Genomic DNA, 17,450 nt, shown 5'->3' with positions numbered 1-17,450 from the left:
CTAACCCGGGCGTCCTTACGCTCCTCCTGAGGTGGGTGTCCTCATGCTCCTCCCGCAGGAGGATCTGATCCTTGGCCACGATCCCATCCCAGCTGACTCTCTCTCTCTCTCTCTCTCTCTCTCTCTCTCTCTCTCTCTCCTCCGTAGAAACGTTTGACTTTCACAGCAAGTTACAAGTTTTGAAACGAAACGCAGTGATTTGAAGCCTTAACCGCAGGTCTTTGGTGACAACTGTAGTCTTCACTTTAGACTTTGAAGTAGAATACAGGACTGAATTTTTTTATTTCTTCTATGAGCCTTGTTCCAAGAACAGCTCAGGGAATATTTTTTTTTGGTTCGTTTTTGTAACCTGTATTAGTTTCCAAATATCACGCTGCATTCAAAGGGTACGCGTACCGGTCTAAAGCTACGTGTGCCACACCAAAGCTACGTGTGCCACACCAAAGGTACGCGTACCACACCAAAGGTACGTGTGCCACACCAAAGCTACGTGTGCCACACCAAAGGTACGCGTACCACACCAAAGGTACGTGTACCACACCAAAGGTACGTGTGCCACACCAAAGGTACGTGTGCCACACCAAAGGTACGTGTACCACACCAAAGGTACGTGTACCACACCAAAGGTACGTGTGCCACACCAAAGGTACGTGTGCCACACCAAAGGCACGTGTGCCACACCAAAGGTACGTGTACCACACCAAAGGTACGTGTACCACACCAAAGGTACGTGTACCACACCAAAGGTACGTGTGCCACACCAAAGGTACGTGTGCCACACTAGGGCTACGTGTACCACAGGTTCGAAACCCAGTCCTGTAATTTACAACGCACGTGAGTCTGGAGATAAAAAAAACCATCATTATTGCTTCCTTCTTCGTAATTCATTTACTGGTAATTATGTTGTATAGTGACGTCACCCCTGGGCAAAATATTTCATTTTCAATTATATCTCGAAAAGTGTGTGAGGAAAAATATGCGCTTTTTTATACGTGGTAGCTGAATCATGGTCATTTCATATACTCTGCACACACACACACACACACACACACACACACACACACACACACACACACACACATTAACACACACACACACACACACACACACACACACACACACACACACACACACACACACACACACACACATTCCTATATTATTTTCATCAGTTTCAATTACACGCACATGTACACCTTACACACACACACACACACACACACACACACACACACAGGACCTGCTGATCGGCTTACAGCAGCAACAATTGGGTGTCAGCCCAACCACTGTGGCTGACACCCTCTGTGTGGCTTTTGTAACCACGGAACTATCACTCTAACTCGTTATTACGCTGCTAAATAAAGCATAACCTTTGGTCGACCATTTACATGAGTGTTATATTTTACATATTTAAATCTACCGAAACAGTATGTAAAATATGTTTCAAACAACTTTTTGGATCTGCTCGGCTCGCGCACTCGAAACGCAATTTGTCGCGGATGGATGATAGTGGTTTATTGATGCGTTGCGTGATGGCGTGGACACGCTGGTGCCGGAGCTAGAGGGAGGAGGAGGAGGACGGACGGACGGACGGACGGGGTGGGAGCGTATGGTGAACGCCAGGGATGGCGGTGCCTGGCTCTGCTTACCTGGCGACCGCTGCTGGAGCTGAGGTGACCCTCGGGGGACGCAGATGAGGTCAGTGAGATGGCCTCGCGTGATAGGATTTGATGGGTTGTTGTGGGGGTTATGTTAGGGGGATGGCGTGTCCATTCTGAACACACACACACACACACACACACACACACACACACATATGCCGTCATGCACACACACACACATACATATGTCGTCATGCACACACCCATTATACACATACGCAGTCATAAAGACGTTAACTCATGATGCACACTCGTGATGTACGTACACATACGTGTATTCAGACACTGAAATACACATCAGTTGCGATCATGGAAGACTCCAAGCCTCCGTTTCTCAGCGCCTCCTCCCTTCCCCCTCGCAACCCAAGGCCTAAACCCCCTAAGAAGAGGAGAGACAAGCCTTACCTCCCTGATCCAATCCTTTAAACGCAGGGAAGCCCAAACTCGCTCACGAACTCAGGCGTCTGAAAACACACACACACACACACACACACACACACACACACACACACACACACCACTCCCTCCTCTCCACGCACACGCCTTGCCTCACCCACGCCCTAGACTACGGCAGGCAGCAGTGCGTGGTAACGTTATAAAGAGCGTGGCGTGAGGGCCGAGAACTGTACCTCGTCCATCAGGAGCCATCATATGGTCTGTACCAGGGGGCCATCTTGCCTAGCCAGAGGCTTACATGAAGACCCCCAGAACCCGAGGAGGAGGAGGAGGAAAAAGAGGTGGAGAGGAAAAAAAATTGGAAAAGGAGAAAGAAAATCTGGGTTATTCAGAAGGGTGGTTTTGGAGGCGGTCTTAGGGATAAGGTTTATTTACCAGGGTTTTACAAAACATGGTTTGTAGGAGGAGTTTTGCTCTAGAGTTGTGGTTTATTTGAAGGGATTATATCGAGGAGTTCCTCAGTGTCTTGTTCGTTTGTATTTTTGCGGTATTTAGCAGGATTTTGAAACTGCCGTCGTAGCCATCTGAAGCAGTGTGTTTGAAGCAAGACTCTTGGATCATCATCTTTGCTAGAAGCTTGAAGCAGTGTGGTATGTACCGAGCCTTTGGGAGTTTAGAGACTTTGAATACTTTGAAGTTCCCTGGGAGAGAATTGTTCATGAATTGTGTTATCAAGCCGTGGCTTCGGAAGTGCCTTGCTAGAAACCTGAAGCTGCGTGTTGTGTAGCGAGGTTGGGAAGGCTTACATAGCACAGAACTGAAAGTGACGGAGATGAATCTGAAACTGGAGCTGTTTTCTTTTAAAGGGTTTCAGACTTCCATGAAGAGTACCTTCGATAATACCATCTACAGAAGAGTTTCAGAACCTCTTTTATAGAATTCTGAGGTTGAGGAACTCAGGGTTATCGTAAATAACCTTGATCAAATACTGCTCAAGTGTGTAGAAGAGATGTATAGTATCTTAAGATTATCGGAAGCAAGTCTTGATTTTGTGGCACTATATATATATGTGTGTGTGTGTGTGTGTGTGTGTGTGTGTGTACGAGTGAGGGCACGTCACATATACAAGGTTAAGAGACGAGTCAACACGAACGCAGAACACTCCACACGTAGTACACAAACAGTAATCATAAATTTTAATCACCCACTCAAAATTTAGATACCCCATCGTGAAGCATCCACACGTGTTCTTAATTTAGGAAATCACTTAGCATCCTCCGTCGTGGGGGAGGGGGAAGCCCTTGACGACAAGGATATGATGGAAATCATCACCTACAAGTTTCCAGAGCCATGTTGCTCACACTTCCCCTTGAAGTTCTTCACACATGCATCAAAAGTTCTTGTGGACAAGGTAGGAGTTGCTCCTTCAAGCATGTGGTGATCAATTCTCCATACCAGTATTCTTGTCCGAGTGTATATTTTGACCAGGTTTCTTCGAACACTTTTATTTTGCAGCTTTCTGTCCAATTTCCTTTTTTTTTTTCAGTTGTTCCAGCAGTGGGGCCGAACTACCCAGTTTTTAGCACAAATTACTCTGTTAATCGTAATTTATCTGTGAAGTATTTTCGTTGCTTTCATTCTTATCGAGACGACACAGTTTGTAGACATTCGTCTATACTTTGGTATTGTTGTCAAGTGGCTGTACTGCTTGTTATGCTCATAGACTATGATATTGTATGGTTTTTACTAACTCTTGTGATTAATTAATGATTTCCTATCCCCTAAATATTTGGAGCGTTACGTATGATGGGAACTTGAAAATGAAAATCTTTTCATAATTTTCAAAATAGCGCCATACTCTTTATTTTCCCAACTTGGAGGATGGATCCCCCCTTTATGGCAACACTACCGCCCGCCCTTCTGTTGTGGTCTTCTTTGCCGTTGCGGCAACGCTGGCTCTGCCTCACGCTCTGGGAGGGCGAAAATGTTAGGCACTTTACACGGCATCTGAAATTATAATGGTGTCTTGGACCTGATTTATGGTTTGAAAACATGTGGTGAATTAATATGTATGTATATTGTGGCGAGGCAGGGCCTCCAACAGCGTAAAACTTGCCCTCAGTGTAGGCTAGGGTGTGGAGTGTGATGTCCGTTTCTTTGTGAGTGTGTGTGTGTGTGGGAGGGTGGTGAGAGTGTGTGTTGTTGAGTGTTTGTGTGTGTGTGTGTGTGTGTGTGTGTGTGTGTGTGTGTGTGTGTGGGAGGGTGGTGAGAGTGTGTGTTGTTGAGTGTTTGTGTGTGGTTGAGTGTTTGTGTGTTTGTGTGTGTGTGTGTGTGTGTGTGTGTGTGTGTGTGGGAGGGTGGTGAGAGTGTGTGTTGTTGAGTGTTTGTGTGTGGTTGAGTGTTTGTGTGTTTGTGTGTGTGTGTGTGTGTGTGTGTGTGTGTGTGTGTGTGTAGTACATCAATGGTAGACTCATATACTGTTACGAGGAAGTAGCTTTATTACAGTGGTAGGGGCCCCCATCTGCTGAACTCTCTGCCCGCTCTCAGACATACCTTGTCAGACTTCCGTGTGTTGACCACAGTGACAATGTCATCATTCAGTTTATGCCTTTCATCCACCACTATACTGGATACGTACTCACTCACGTCTTCTCATGCAAGATTATTAGTTTCAAACCCCGCTTCTTTAAGTGTAGTTCATATTCTAGTTTTTGGTACTTCGAATACTATCACAACCTCTGTTGGTGTACCATTTACGAAAACAAACCAGTAAGGATAAACTAGCTACAAAAATATGAAAAGAAAAAAGAAAATTCCTTGACCAGAAAAAACACACACACACACACAAAATCTCTCATGATTCTAAGAGGTACGAGATGTTGTAGTGAATACAATACAGTACAAAGATAAGCCCGCGTCTTCATAGTCGTCAAGTCCATCGCAAATGTGTGTCGCTACAAGACTTAATGACGGGAGAGCTTGGAAAGGATCACAGATGTCATGAATATTATTATGACCCATTAACATAATTTATATCAGAAGGGGGGACTGTCCTTAGGCCCATTTGCTGCTGCGAGAGAAGGCTATTATCAGCCTTCGGGGAGATGGAGATAAGAGCCAGAAATGGTTTGTTGTGTTGTCATTTCGGTAGTTTTCTCTCCCAGCATCATATGTGAGTTAGAATAAGAGATGTGTTGTCAGACACACAGTTAAGGTCTCTTGTCTTGTCCATTGACACTGTTCTAAGTGATCATTGTGTTCCTCTTTTACATTTATTTGGTAAAATTTTCATGTGTTTATCAGCTGTAAATGATGTATTTTTTTTCTTAGGCATATCGTGTTATTTATATATATATATATATATATATATATTTCTTTCCCTCGTGGATGTAATATTTGTTGTATTTGCAAGTTTTCGACATTTATTATTCTTAACTTTACTCATCCTGTACTTTATTGATTTTGGGCTTTCTTGGTATGATTCACGCACGCAAGAACCAGGCCTGGTTCGAATCATGGAGCTAGGCAGACGTCTTGCAGCCAACCCAGCTGTTCATCCTCCCTGTTTGTGTGTGTGTGTGTGTGTGTGTGTGTGTGTGTGTGTGTGTGTGTGTGTGTGTGTGTTTGTGTGTGTGTTTGGCATATATGAGATAGCCATTATTAGAAATTCAGTTGCCTGTATCGTGTCCGCTACCATGAAAAGAAGGTGCTTCCTATTTTTTTTTTTCCTTTACCACACACACACTTTCATATCTGGGTATTTTCATCACCCTCACTTCCTACTTTCGCTTTCTTCTTCCATTCCATCTCCCTACCCGCCTTACCCTTCCCTCACTCTTCCTTCTCTTCTGTTACGTACAGTTTACTCTTTCCTCTCTTACACTCTCTTCGCTTAGTATCATGCCCTCTTTTCCACTTCTCCTTTCCTTGACACACTCGCCAGCCCACTCATACCTCTCCTCTCCCTTCTAACCCCACTCCCCAGCCCATTCATACCTCTCCTCTCCCACTCGTCCCACTCACATCTTCACTCTTTCCCTAGCACCACCACTTGATGCCATCCCTCTCACATCCCTTCTCTCCTCCATGGCTCATCTCCACGGCCCACTCGCACTTTCTATCGTCCCCCCTGGCCCACTCATACTTCCAGACCCCTCTCCCCCTTGGGCCCACTCACACCTCCCTTGTCTCCGCTGATAATAAATATACCATTCATTCTCTCGGCCGCTCCATCCCCCCCTTTTCCTCCCGCCACCATTACTCGATTGATATTAGGCTGGTCCATACCATATGTAGGGCAGGGGTGGGTAAGGCTAGGGCAGGGGAAGGCTGGAGGGTTTAGGGGAAGACGGTGTGAGTGGTTGAGGCTCTGTTAGGTTGGGGGGGGGTTGTTCTGATGGAGTGGGTTGGGGTGGGCAGGAAAGTGAGGGAGAAGGAGGAGGATTAGAGGAGACAATTAAATGGGAGGGCGATTCCGAGTGGGGAGATGAGTAGCAGGATCCAGGACAGGGGAGGAAAACAGGTGGATTTTACAGTCTGTCAGGTCTCCCAGCCTCCTGGATCAGTGCTCACACCACTCGTTCCTCGCCTCACATTCTTCATGTTTTCCTCAGCTTCCTCCGTTGTCTTCCCCTCCTCCTTCAGGAGTGCTCTTGACGCCCTCAATCCATTTCATTCTAGGAAGTCCTGCTTCAAGTCGTCCTCCCTCTGGGCTCCGTTCCAACTATTTCGTAGCCCATTTTGTGTGTGTCTTGTATAACCACGCCACCTTTGCTCGTCCTTTGCCACTCATTCTAACAGAGGTGTGAGGTTGAAATTTTCTCTTGGTGTTGTTTTTTTTTATCTATTCTTATAACTTCTCTGATTAATCTAAGTTCTCTCATTTTGACAGCCAGTGTCCCTGATCTCTGATCGTAAGTGACCATATTTCTGATCCAAATATTGAAATGGGTCATAGAATGGTATATCAAATCTTTGCATTTCAGTGGTACGTCTTTATCTCTCAGTACAGGGATAATCATAGTAAAGTTCGGACGGGAAGGGAGGAGGCTCGTAGGAAAGATCTGGGGAGAAATTTAGAGAGTAGATACTATGGTTGGGGAGAAGATGGGGAAGATAAAGAGTGGTGAGAATTAGGGAGGGAGGATATAGGTAGAAAGATCATCTTATTTCAAGATCGATTTTGGATCCTTTGTCCAGATTTCGTATTATGATTGAGTTTTTTTTTATCCCATTTTTCCTTAATGTTTCCTGTAAATACTTAAAAGCACCAGCGGTTTCCGAGTGACGTATGTGCCTTCTACACCTTCCACATTCGACCATGAATAACTGATTACGAAACTACCCACACACGTTGTCGCTCGTCTACGTCTATCCCATTCGAGTGTCGTCACCACAAAATCCTATTCCATAGAAGATATAGCTGCTAGAATCATTTCCCCTCTGGTCTCTAAAAGGATTTAGAAGGTGCGTGTAAAAGAGAGAGAGAGAGAGAGAGAGAGAGAGAGAGAGAGAGAGAGAGAGAGAGAGAGAGAGAGAGAGAGAGAGAGAGAACGATATAAGGTGCGTATGAAAGAGAAAGAAAACGTCCGTCGTCATTACCCCAATTGCTGGGGAACGACTTGTCTAGGGGGGTAGAGGCACCATATGCTCAGCTCGAGCCAACTCATTTCGGGCTGGCTTGGGCACCCTGTAGAGATGGGGAGTACCATTGTCTTTCGCCAGTTTCAGTACTTTTCGCGTCGGGGTTTTTTTCATCGTAGATATACCCCACAACGCATCAAAGTAATGTTTTATATAATTTGGCCATGATTTTATTGTTCTCTGTAATAACTGTTGCGTAAAGGGGGATTATTCTGACGCGATGAAAGGTCAGTAAATGCGATGCAGGTGTTTGAGGTGTGCGGTGGGGCGAGCGAGAGGAACGGACGAATGCCCATATGATCCAGGATTCGCGCCAGATTTTCAAAATGTTTGCGCGGGCTCGGCCTTACCACAATACATGGTGACATTGTCCGAATGCCTGGTTTCGAATGAGGGATTACGCCTCCTTACGCAATGTCTCATTATATATTCCACATTGCCGGGAATTATTGAACAAAGTCCGTATTTTTCCCGTGCGGTAGATTTATTCCGCGTTGCAGTTTGTTCGTAAAAGCGACAGTAGACGGATAATTTATGGCTGTTTACCTAATGGACTCCGAGCAATTGAACGTTTACGTCGAGAGCGACAGATGGGAGGCTGGAACCTTTATCCACCCCGTTGTAATGAACTCCGACCCATGATTTTTATATTTCCACGGAAAAAACGATGAAATTAGTTAAAACAAGTGTAGGATATAAACACAAATTACCTTTGATCGAAGAAAAACTAAGATAGATTATTGATATATCATGCTGAGTGTGAGTGGTGGAGTTCCCTTAGACATCCTGTGGCTTGTGTCGACCCAATGAGCAACCAATAGGAAACTAATATTGTTTAAATGGGCCCTCGTCACCCTGATACTTACCATATGTGATGTCGGCCCCGACCGCCGAACAGGTGGCCCAGCCTGCTCAAGTGCTGGTGGGGTAAGAGCGAGGCGGTGTGGCTAGTGTTGGCTCTGCTCCGCCTCGTGTTTATCTGCCGTGAATATTAGCTTTTTGCTATAGCAGTGTTTGCACTCAAGGTGGTTCGATTTTTGTATAAACTCTAGGGACAAGTAAGCGAGTGTGTGTGTGTGTGTGTATATGTCATGGAGTTACTATAGAGTATGGAGGATAGCAAGATAAGCTCTCCTTGTCACTGTTATGTGGCGTAGTAATTAACGTTGTCATATGCTGTATAGAAAGCATATATATATATAGGCCCTATACTTGGCAAACTCGCCTTAGCTCTGCTGCATGATAATGCCGTGGGTTTAGCCTGCAGACGAGGATCAGATATGCATCTCCATCGATTTAGTAAAGTTGATGATAACTTCACAAGTTACTGAGATGAAATCAAGAAAAAAAATACCCAATATGTTAGACTGAATTAAAGAAATAACAAATTTCAGAGAGAGAATGATAAATAAGACTTTACGAACAGTAAAAATGTGACATTCGTCTACGAGGGAATAACTTCAAACAAGAGGAGGACGAAGATATTTGAAGATAAGGGACGATATGGCTGATCAGCGATGCCAGATAAAAGAGAAAGAGCTTTAACCCATGAGGGCAGGTGCTGGCTGGAGCACGACACATGGTTGAGTGTTCCGTCCGGCTACATTGTCATGGACATAGGGGGCGGAAGCCTGATGTGTCCAGTCGTGTCTGGAATGTTTGATGGTTGTCGAGGGCACGACCTGTGGGTGGATGTGAAGGTTGCGCCACATGTGTTGCGACGGTGTTGTCGATGTGATGTAAAGGTGTTGCACGAGTTATGAATGTGCTGTCTTGGTTGTAGGGTTGGCTATGATTGTTGTAAAGGATGTATGTACGTACTTTAGTGCATAGCTTTTCATGATATGCATCTTCTTTCTCCTCGGGTGTTGTTAACTAGCACCACTGTGGGTGTCGAATCTTGTATGACAGATGTCGTACATGATCACACACACACACACACACACACACACACACACACACACACACACACACACACACACAGAAATCATCGATAGATACACTAAGTGAAGACAGAAGATATAAGAACGTTGATTTTAAGTCAAAGAGTCGTTGACACTACACCTGAGCCAGTATCTTGGTCATCTGTATTCAAAACTACGAACGAATTGACATTTGCCTGGAAGTTTGTACCGTGTTTAACTTTCACTGCCAGCTTTTAGACTCCACTCATGTACCTGTCGTTAAGAATGTTAATTACGAACATCAGACTTCCAAAGCTAAATGCAATTATTTTGTCATAGTATATTGAGACAAAGATTATTGGTCAGCATTTGCTTGTTTTTATGTCTTGTCCATGTGAGATGAAATACGTTGATTTTCATAGATTTCCTCATTCATTTTTCCTTGTATCTAGTATGTCTTGATCACATTATTCATCAGTTTTCCCCAGTTCACGGTTGTTGATGTATTAAGTCACTTTATTATCATCTGGCTCCACAAAGATGTTTTTGGAGCTCATTTCTAAAGATGAGAAAGTTATGGTAAGAAGAAATGATAAAAAAGAGAAAAAAAAAAAGATTTCCAAAGCTTCGTTTGTATTTTTTTTCCACGGTAGGTTAGGGGTGGGAAAGGTGTCACAACGGTCAATCCTCGTGTGGTTGGTCTTCCAAAGAGATATTATGGGATGCAGCAGCCAGTCACATGCCAAGGTTTAGTGGGTGGAGACGCAAGCACACAGCTCACGTCGAGGACAGTGACCGAAAAGGAAGTACCTCCCGAGCAGGGAGATGGGCAGTGCCGTAACGTCGAACGGAAAGTTTAATTCATGTAAACTTAGATTTGTGACGTGTTCTTGACGATACGATCTTTTGCATACTTGGTGATTGGGTATTATCTATTTTTATAACGTAGTGACTTATTACCTAGTGCAGTCTGATTGGTGAGGCATCAGTGACGAGGCGGTTCATGATTGGCGAAGTTCTCTCTCTCTCTCTCTCTCTCTCTCTCTCTCTCTCTCTCTCTCTCTCTCTCTCTCTCTCTCTCTCTCTCTCTCTCTCTCTTTCCCTCCCATATGCCTGACCCTGGACCTGACCCATTCCCCAGAGTGCAGAGAATGGTAAATGCATTGCCGTGACCTCGTCAAAAGGCCGAAATGATCACCTTTATCCTCTCGCATCATTCGGCCGTGATGGACCTCCGTAACTTCGTTATTTCAGCGTGGCCACACCTCCCACGTACCTCAAGCCTCCTTAAGTTACCTGTTGTGATGACTACAGACACGGATCATTTGTGGTGACACACGCTGCTATCTTGATTGGACTGCGAATTTCCATTGCAATCGAATGGCGCGAAAAAGTGGAAATATCGGCCTTTTTTTTTGGACGATTTTACGGCCAAAAGACTAGAGCTGTGTAGCTGAGAGAACAGAAGAATGAGGAAGGTTAATGTCTGAAGATTGCGTTTTGTTCACGTGTCTCTCTTTATCTTTCTCCTCCGCCCGACGTATATACTGCTAACTGTATTCCACGTCACGCCTCACCGCCAGATGAGGACAACAGCTGAATGAGAAAGGGAGGAAGTGGGAACACTGTGGCTGGCTGATTGGTACAGCTGCAAGGAAACAAGAAGATGAGGTATGTAAGGGAAACTTTACAAGTTGTCGTCACGCGATAAATGAATTTATAGATAAGCAAATAGTAAAGGTGCAGAAGTATACAAATATTGAAATGCTTACACACACACACACACACACACACACACACACACACACATTAAAGTGGAGGGGGAGACCAAGAGGGAGATGGAATGGAGTGAATAAGGCTTTAAGTTATCGGAGCGTAAACATTCGTGAGGGTGAGAGGCGTGCATGGGATAGAACGAATTGGATTGATGTGGTATACGGGGGTAAGGAAAGGTACCGTCAGTGGGCTGAAGTAGGGCACAGGAAATGGTGAAGCTTAAACCATGGATTCAGTAGGGTATAATTGTGGATGATTGGCTCCGTTGCCAGTACAGGATACATGACAGCTAGACAGTGGTTGTACGCAAATGAGGCCATTCCTCACCTCGTAACCACAAATAAACAATATGGAGTGTACGATCATCTGATGTGTCTGGTCAGAGCACCTCCCCCTTGACCAACAACACTCGAGGATAACGAGGGTCAGTTAATTCCATCCTTTAAAAAAAAAAAGAGAGAGAAAAAAACCGTGGGTTAATCAAACACCAGAAAAGTTACTCCAAAAAAAGACATCCTTTATTAAACGCGGAGGACAGGAGGGCCCCCTCGGACCCCATGACGTCCCGACTAGCAGAAACGTTATGGCGTCACCAGCGTCGGTGGCTCTGACGCCCCATCGGCGCCGGTGACGTCACGGCTATCGGTGACGTCGGTCGCTACTGGTGACGTCACCACAACACATCAACATATGCCCCTACCACTACATAGAATTTTTGAAATCCATAACTTGTATATACACTTAGTTATTGCACTGGTTTCATGCCGGGGAAAACTGACTAGCTTCAAGAGACACTTTAATTCGAAATTATAATCTGCCAAATATTTCTTCTTTTTTTTTCACTCTCGTCAGATCTAAAGATCAGAAATATATATATATTTACAAACATCTATATAAAAGAAATGAGTCAAAAGCTAATTACAATATATTAGAATCTGAAACAGGAAATAAACAAGTTGGCATTTGCCATCCATTCTCTGTTAAGAACGAAAGAAAATGGGAGAACAAGTTCCATTTCACAATAAAGACATAAAATGTTATTTTAAAGCAATGTACACAAACCATTACATTGTACTGTGCGTTCAAGAGACATGTGTGAGCGATGTACATTCCCCATACGTTGTACTCGGCAGTTCTTGGGGAACATGCCAGAGTTGATGTGGAGAAAGCATTACATTGTACTACTCATTCTTGAAGCACATAATGGCGAAGTACACACTTGGAATGTACAGTATAGACGCGACACGTGATTGCGATGTGCAGATTGTACAGCCTTTGTAGCACTCGATAACGATGTACAAGTTGCACAGCCTTGTAACGCTTGTATACAGAGTACAGAACTCACTGTCTTGGTCAGCGTTACAGTAATGTACACTTCACTTTATTTTTGTATCCCATATTTAGCACAGTAGTACATTGGGGAAAACGGTCATTTGCGAGCCAAATTGGCTAGTCACTGTGGGTCCTTGTCGACCAATCATCGTCTTTGTTTCGGTTGATTGGCGTTAATCAGTAACGGTGCCTGGGTATTGGCTGATCACTGGTGTCTTGTATTATCCAATCAGCACCTTTGCGTAAACCTGTGACCACCTTATTATGTAATGGGCAGTTACCTACCTTCCATCAGCCAATCTCCTTCCTTCTCTCCACCAGTCACCAACCTTAAGTATAGGCCTATCATTGCCCCTGCCTGAACCAGTCGTGGCTTTCATACCAGCCAATCACCGCTCTGACCTCAGTCGAACATTCGTCTTGCCCCAATCACCGACTTCTCATCCTCCCGTCGCTCTCGTCTCAGCCAATCACTGCCAATGTTTCATTCGAATATCGCTGCCCCTTGCCTCAGCCAGTCACCGCTCTTGTGTCAGTCCACCGTCGTCTCTGTATCAACCAATCACCGTTCTTCTATCACCCATCTGCCACGCCGTACCCTGGGACTAGCCAAGACTTCGAACGTTCCATCTCCAAAGTTGCAGCTTGTTTTGGGGGATTGAGGGGCGCAGAGGGTCACTTTGTAGGGCGTGAAGGCGCTGATACTCGATCTATGGAGGTTGAAGTGCGCGGAGACTCGCACTTTGGGGCCGTTAAGGGCGCCTAGATTCAGTTCATGGGGGAGAAGGGCGCCGAGACTCATTTTGTAGGGCATGAAGGGCGAAGGGCGCCGAGACCCCATTTTATAGGGCATGAAGGGCGAAGGGCGCTCAGGCTCACACAGTAGGTGATGGGGGAGGTGGTGACTCACTTTGTGAGTGGTGGGAGGAGGTATAGCGACCCATGTTACGAGTGGTGCACTACATGGAAGGATAAAGGTGTTCTTAATGTGGGCGTGTTTGGCCCGCTTTGTGGGTACGGTGGTTCACTGTAGGGGTGTGGGGATTCACTTCATGGGTGCAGGTGGGTGTATGGGCTCACTATGTGGGTGCGGGTGGGTATGGGTGCTCACTCTTCAGGTCGTCAAGACGTTAGGCGGGTTATCTCATGGGTTACGGAGGAAGTGGGCGGCACACATTACGACCGGTAGTGTCGTGGGCGGTTCGGAGTGTAGGTGTACGCGGGCAGCCCAAAGTGTGGGTGTAGGAGGACACTGTGGGAGTGTGGCCGGTGCGCCCATTGGCCGTCTCACTTGGCCTCACCATCGTTATCGCGGTCCTGGTGGGCGCTCATGTGCCGCGTGAGGTGATGTCGCTCACGGAAGCTCTCGTTGCAGATGCTGCACTTGAGTCTCTCGTTCCGGCGCTTCTTGTAAGGGTCCGCCTCCCGCTTGTGCTGCGACCTCATGTGGTACACCAGGTCGGAGGTCATGCGGAAGGAGATGTTGCACTTGGCGCACACATTTTGGGTCGTCTGGGTCAGGGACATGAGGGACGGCGGCATGAGGGCCGACACGGACGGCTGCGACAGGAAGGGGGCAGCGGCGGCACTCAGCTTGGTGGCGGCGTCGGCCGGGGGCGGCGTGGAGAGCGGGTAGGAGAGGGTGGTGAAGGGCAGCTTGTACTGGTCGGCCGGGTACATGGTCGAACGCAGGCGGGACAGTGCCTCGCTCGCCGACAGGTCACCCCCAAGTTTCGAATCCATGAGCTGGTGTTGCGACTTGAGGTACTCCTCCACCAGGTTGTTGTTGAGGCGGTCGGGGGCGGCTGGAGGCAGGAAGGGAGCCAAACCCGGCGGAAGGAGGCCAGGGGCAGCCAACAAGGGCGCCAGGGACTTGCCGCTGTTCAGTAGGGAACTGACGGCGCTGAAGGAGGCCGACACGGGAGGCCAGGCGGAGCTGAGGGTGTCCAGGGTAGTGGCAGCGGCGCTGAAGTGCGGCGGCGACGACGCCTGCGACCTGGTGACTTTGGTGAAGGCGCTGCCGGGGGTCACGTCGTCGCGGGGAGGGGACGACGGCGCTGGCGAGTCTGTTACGGCAGGCGGCGACACCTTCAGCCCCGCGACTCTGCTCACTTTAGCTGCGGGCGAGGGGACGTCGGAGTCGAGGGCGTGGTCGCGGGCGCCCGTGAGGAAGGCGACATCGAAGGTGCGTTTGGTGGGGGAGGTGTGTGGAGTGGAGGCGGCGCTCACCCCACGCAGCGCCTCCATGATCATGACGCCTGCAAGAGCACAACACAGTCAGCGCGCGACAGAAACAGCCGTGCAACAACTTATAGACTACAATTATGTCCCTCTACCTTACACACATGGCCCAGCTGGACCCTGGGGCTAACCTAGCTATGTTAAAACTAACTTTTCCCCAAGTGATTGTCCACATAAGAAGACAATTACGACCTCAACTTTACAAACACACCGGAAAGCATGCGAAGCCCTAGCGAGGACAATACCATGCCCTTTTTCCTCCGTCTCCCCGCTTCCCTTACCTCCTCCTCCTCCTCCTCCTTCATGTTATTGCCACTTAAGATGTAAACATTACATACTGCTGACTCAGCCAGCTGTCGGGAACTAGATCAATACGCCTCCTACACGCGCTCAACACTTGTAAGGCCAGGCGAGAATGTGGGGAGGAGGAGAGTCCGTATATACCGCGATTGTTGTCGTGATGTACAACAGCCACCAAATCCCCATCCTCGTTCCATTCCCATCATCGGCAAATAGCAGTGATAACCTCAATATACATTACCTTTTATTGCTGTGCATTTAGAATTGATCACTTGTTTTATTATCAATAAAAGTTGAGATCATTTGATCATAGTTTAGGTGGGAGGGAATTATTAGGCGTTGCCAGCGGGTAGTGCACGTTACGTAATTACAATAGTTTTGACACAAATGCAACGCTGACACGCTGATGGATATTATGTCCCGTGAAACAATGAAACAGTCGAATTCGCAACACTCTACGCCTCACTATGACGTAGAGTCGATAAATGTGATCAACAACACAGGCAGTAATGATGCATTTTATAAGGTCAGGACAATCAAGAATGAATATCACCTTCAATATATAAATAGAAAAGTCACAAAAAAAATAGTATAAACTATTGCAATGATGGTTACCTTTTAATGCTAGTGCAGTGGGTTGTTCACGCGAGTAGTTGTCTTAGTGGTAACGATGGATATCGCAGGAAGGGTCGTAGAGTCCAGGTGAGAGGTCGTTACTAGGAGTCCGTGGTGGTTGTGACGACCACGTCTCTCACAACACAGACGCGTCAGGCGCACCGTAACCGACAACCGGCAAGGCGGACAAAGTAACTAAGCCCGTTTTCTGTTGCTGGCTCTTTATATATCCCGACGGCGCGTGGGGGCGGAGCTTATTGATTGATTATGTTAATGATTGGCCGAGAGTAGTGATAAAGGCGGCTGTGATTGGCTGCCTGGAGCCGCAGGTGTCAGAACCTATTGTGTCCGTCATTTGAGTGGGGTCTGACCTATTGTGAGAGGGCAGGGGAGCGGAGGAACAGGCGGCCAATGAAGACGCTTGCCATCTTTATTCCATGTGTCACTTGATGGTGGCTTTGCCCCGTACCACCACCCCAACCACCCACCTACACAGTGCCTCATGAACCACCACCTACCAACCAAAACAGTGGCCGGGGCACTGCCACCCACCTATCGCACACTGGCTGGGGCACTGCCACTCACCTATCACGCAGAGGCTGGGGCATTGTTACCCACCTACCACACAGTGGTTGAAGCACTGCCAGCCACCAGCTATACAGTGGCTTGGGCACTGCCAGCCACCAACCATACAGTTGTTGGGCACTGCCAACCATCTACTATACAGTTGTTGGGCACTGCCAACCACCATCCACAAAGCTGTGGCACTGCCACCCATCTACCATACTGTGCTTAGGGCACTGCCAACCACCAACCACACAGTGGCTGTGGCACTGCCAACCACCTATGAGAGGTTAGGGCATTGCCAACCACCTATCACGCTGTGGCTGAGGCACTGCCACCCATCTACCACACAGTGGTTGGAGGCACTGCCAACCACCAACCTACAGTGGCTAGGCCATTGCCACCTACCTACTTACCACACATTGTGGCTGGGGCAACACCACCCACGACACATTGGCTGGTCCCTCACTGATCCCCACCCATATGAGATTCGTATGAACTACATTTGATCACTCTGTGAATCACCTGTATATTTCCCACAAGACTTGGTCCCATATATACCGGGTCCTTTTGTAAGCTTTTATAGTCTACTCTCATAAGGTTTCCATGTCAGTCATCAAAAATCTGCTTTTTTTTCTTTTTTTTTTTCAAAAACAGGTGTTTGTCTTTTATCTTGTAATGTTGTTGTTTGATATCGTGTATGAACGAATGTTTCACAGTAGCTGATGTCCCTGGTGGGTGGAAGACCAGGTGTGGGTCAGGATTTATAGTGACAGATAATGATGGTTGTGCCTTAACAGCTGTGTGCTTAGGGATAAGGATGCACGATGAAGGATGCATAGGGAAGAGAAGGATGTTGGGGTGGGGAGTCAAAGACCTTTTTACTCCAAAAGAGTCTACCTATCCCTGCTACTTGAAGTAGAACAGCCTTGGTCTTCAGGAGCCTTTAGCAAGGTCCTGGGTACAACCTGGATTCTTTCACTGAGAATTGGTCCTGGGTAGTCAGAGATAAGATAGG

General features: G+C 46.9%; 1 protein-coding gene across 1 annotated transcript; it reads right to left on the bottom strand.

Moving 5' to 3' along the window:
- Positions 1 to 11,876: 11,876 nt before the first annotated feature.
- Positions 11,877 to 16,044, bottom strand: LOC139747254 (uncharacterized). The gene is made up of 2 exons (XM_071659342.1): positions 15,869 to 16,044; positions 11,877 to 14,970 (listed from the first exon to the last, which is right to left on the bottom strand). The coding sequence occupies exon 2, from the start codon at positions 14,963 to 14,965 to the stop codon at positions 14,000 to 14,002; it is 966 nt and encodes a 321-aa protein (XP_071515443.1). The 5' UTR covers positions 14,966 to 14,970; positions 15,869 to 16,044; the 3' UTR covers positions 11,877 to 13,999.
- Positions 16,045 to 17,450: the final 1,406 nt, after the last annotated feature.

The sequence above is a fragment of the Panulirus ornatus genome, chromosome 68 (assembly GCF_036320965.1).
Source record: "Panulirus ornatus isolate Po-2019 chromosome 68, ASM3632096v1, whole genome shotgun sequence".
Classification (NCBI taxonomy): domain Eukaryota; kingdom Metazoa; phylum Arthropoda; class Malacostraca; order Decapoda; family Palinuridae; genus Panulirus; species Panulirus ornatus.
The sequence above is the reverse complement of the archived record's forward strand: the minus strand, read 5'-3'. Positions and strand labels throughout refer to the sequence as shown.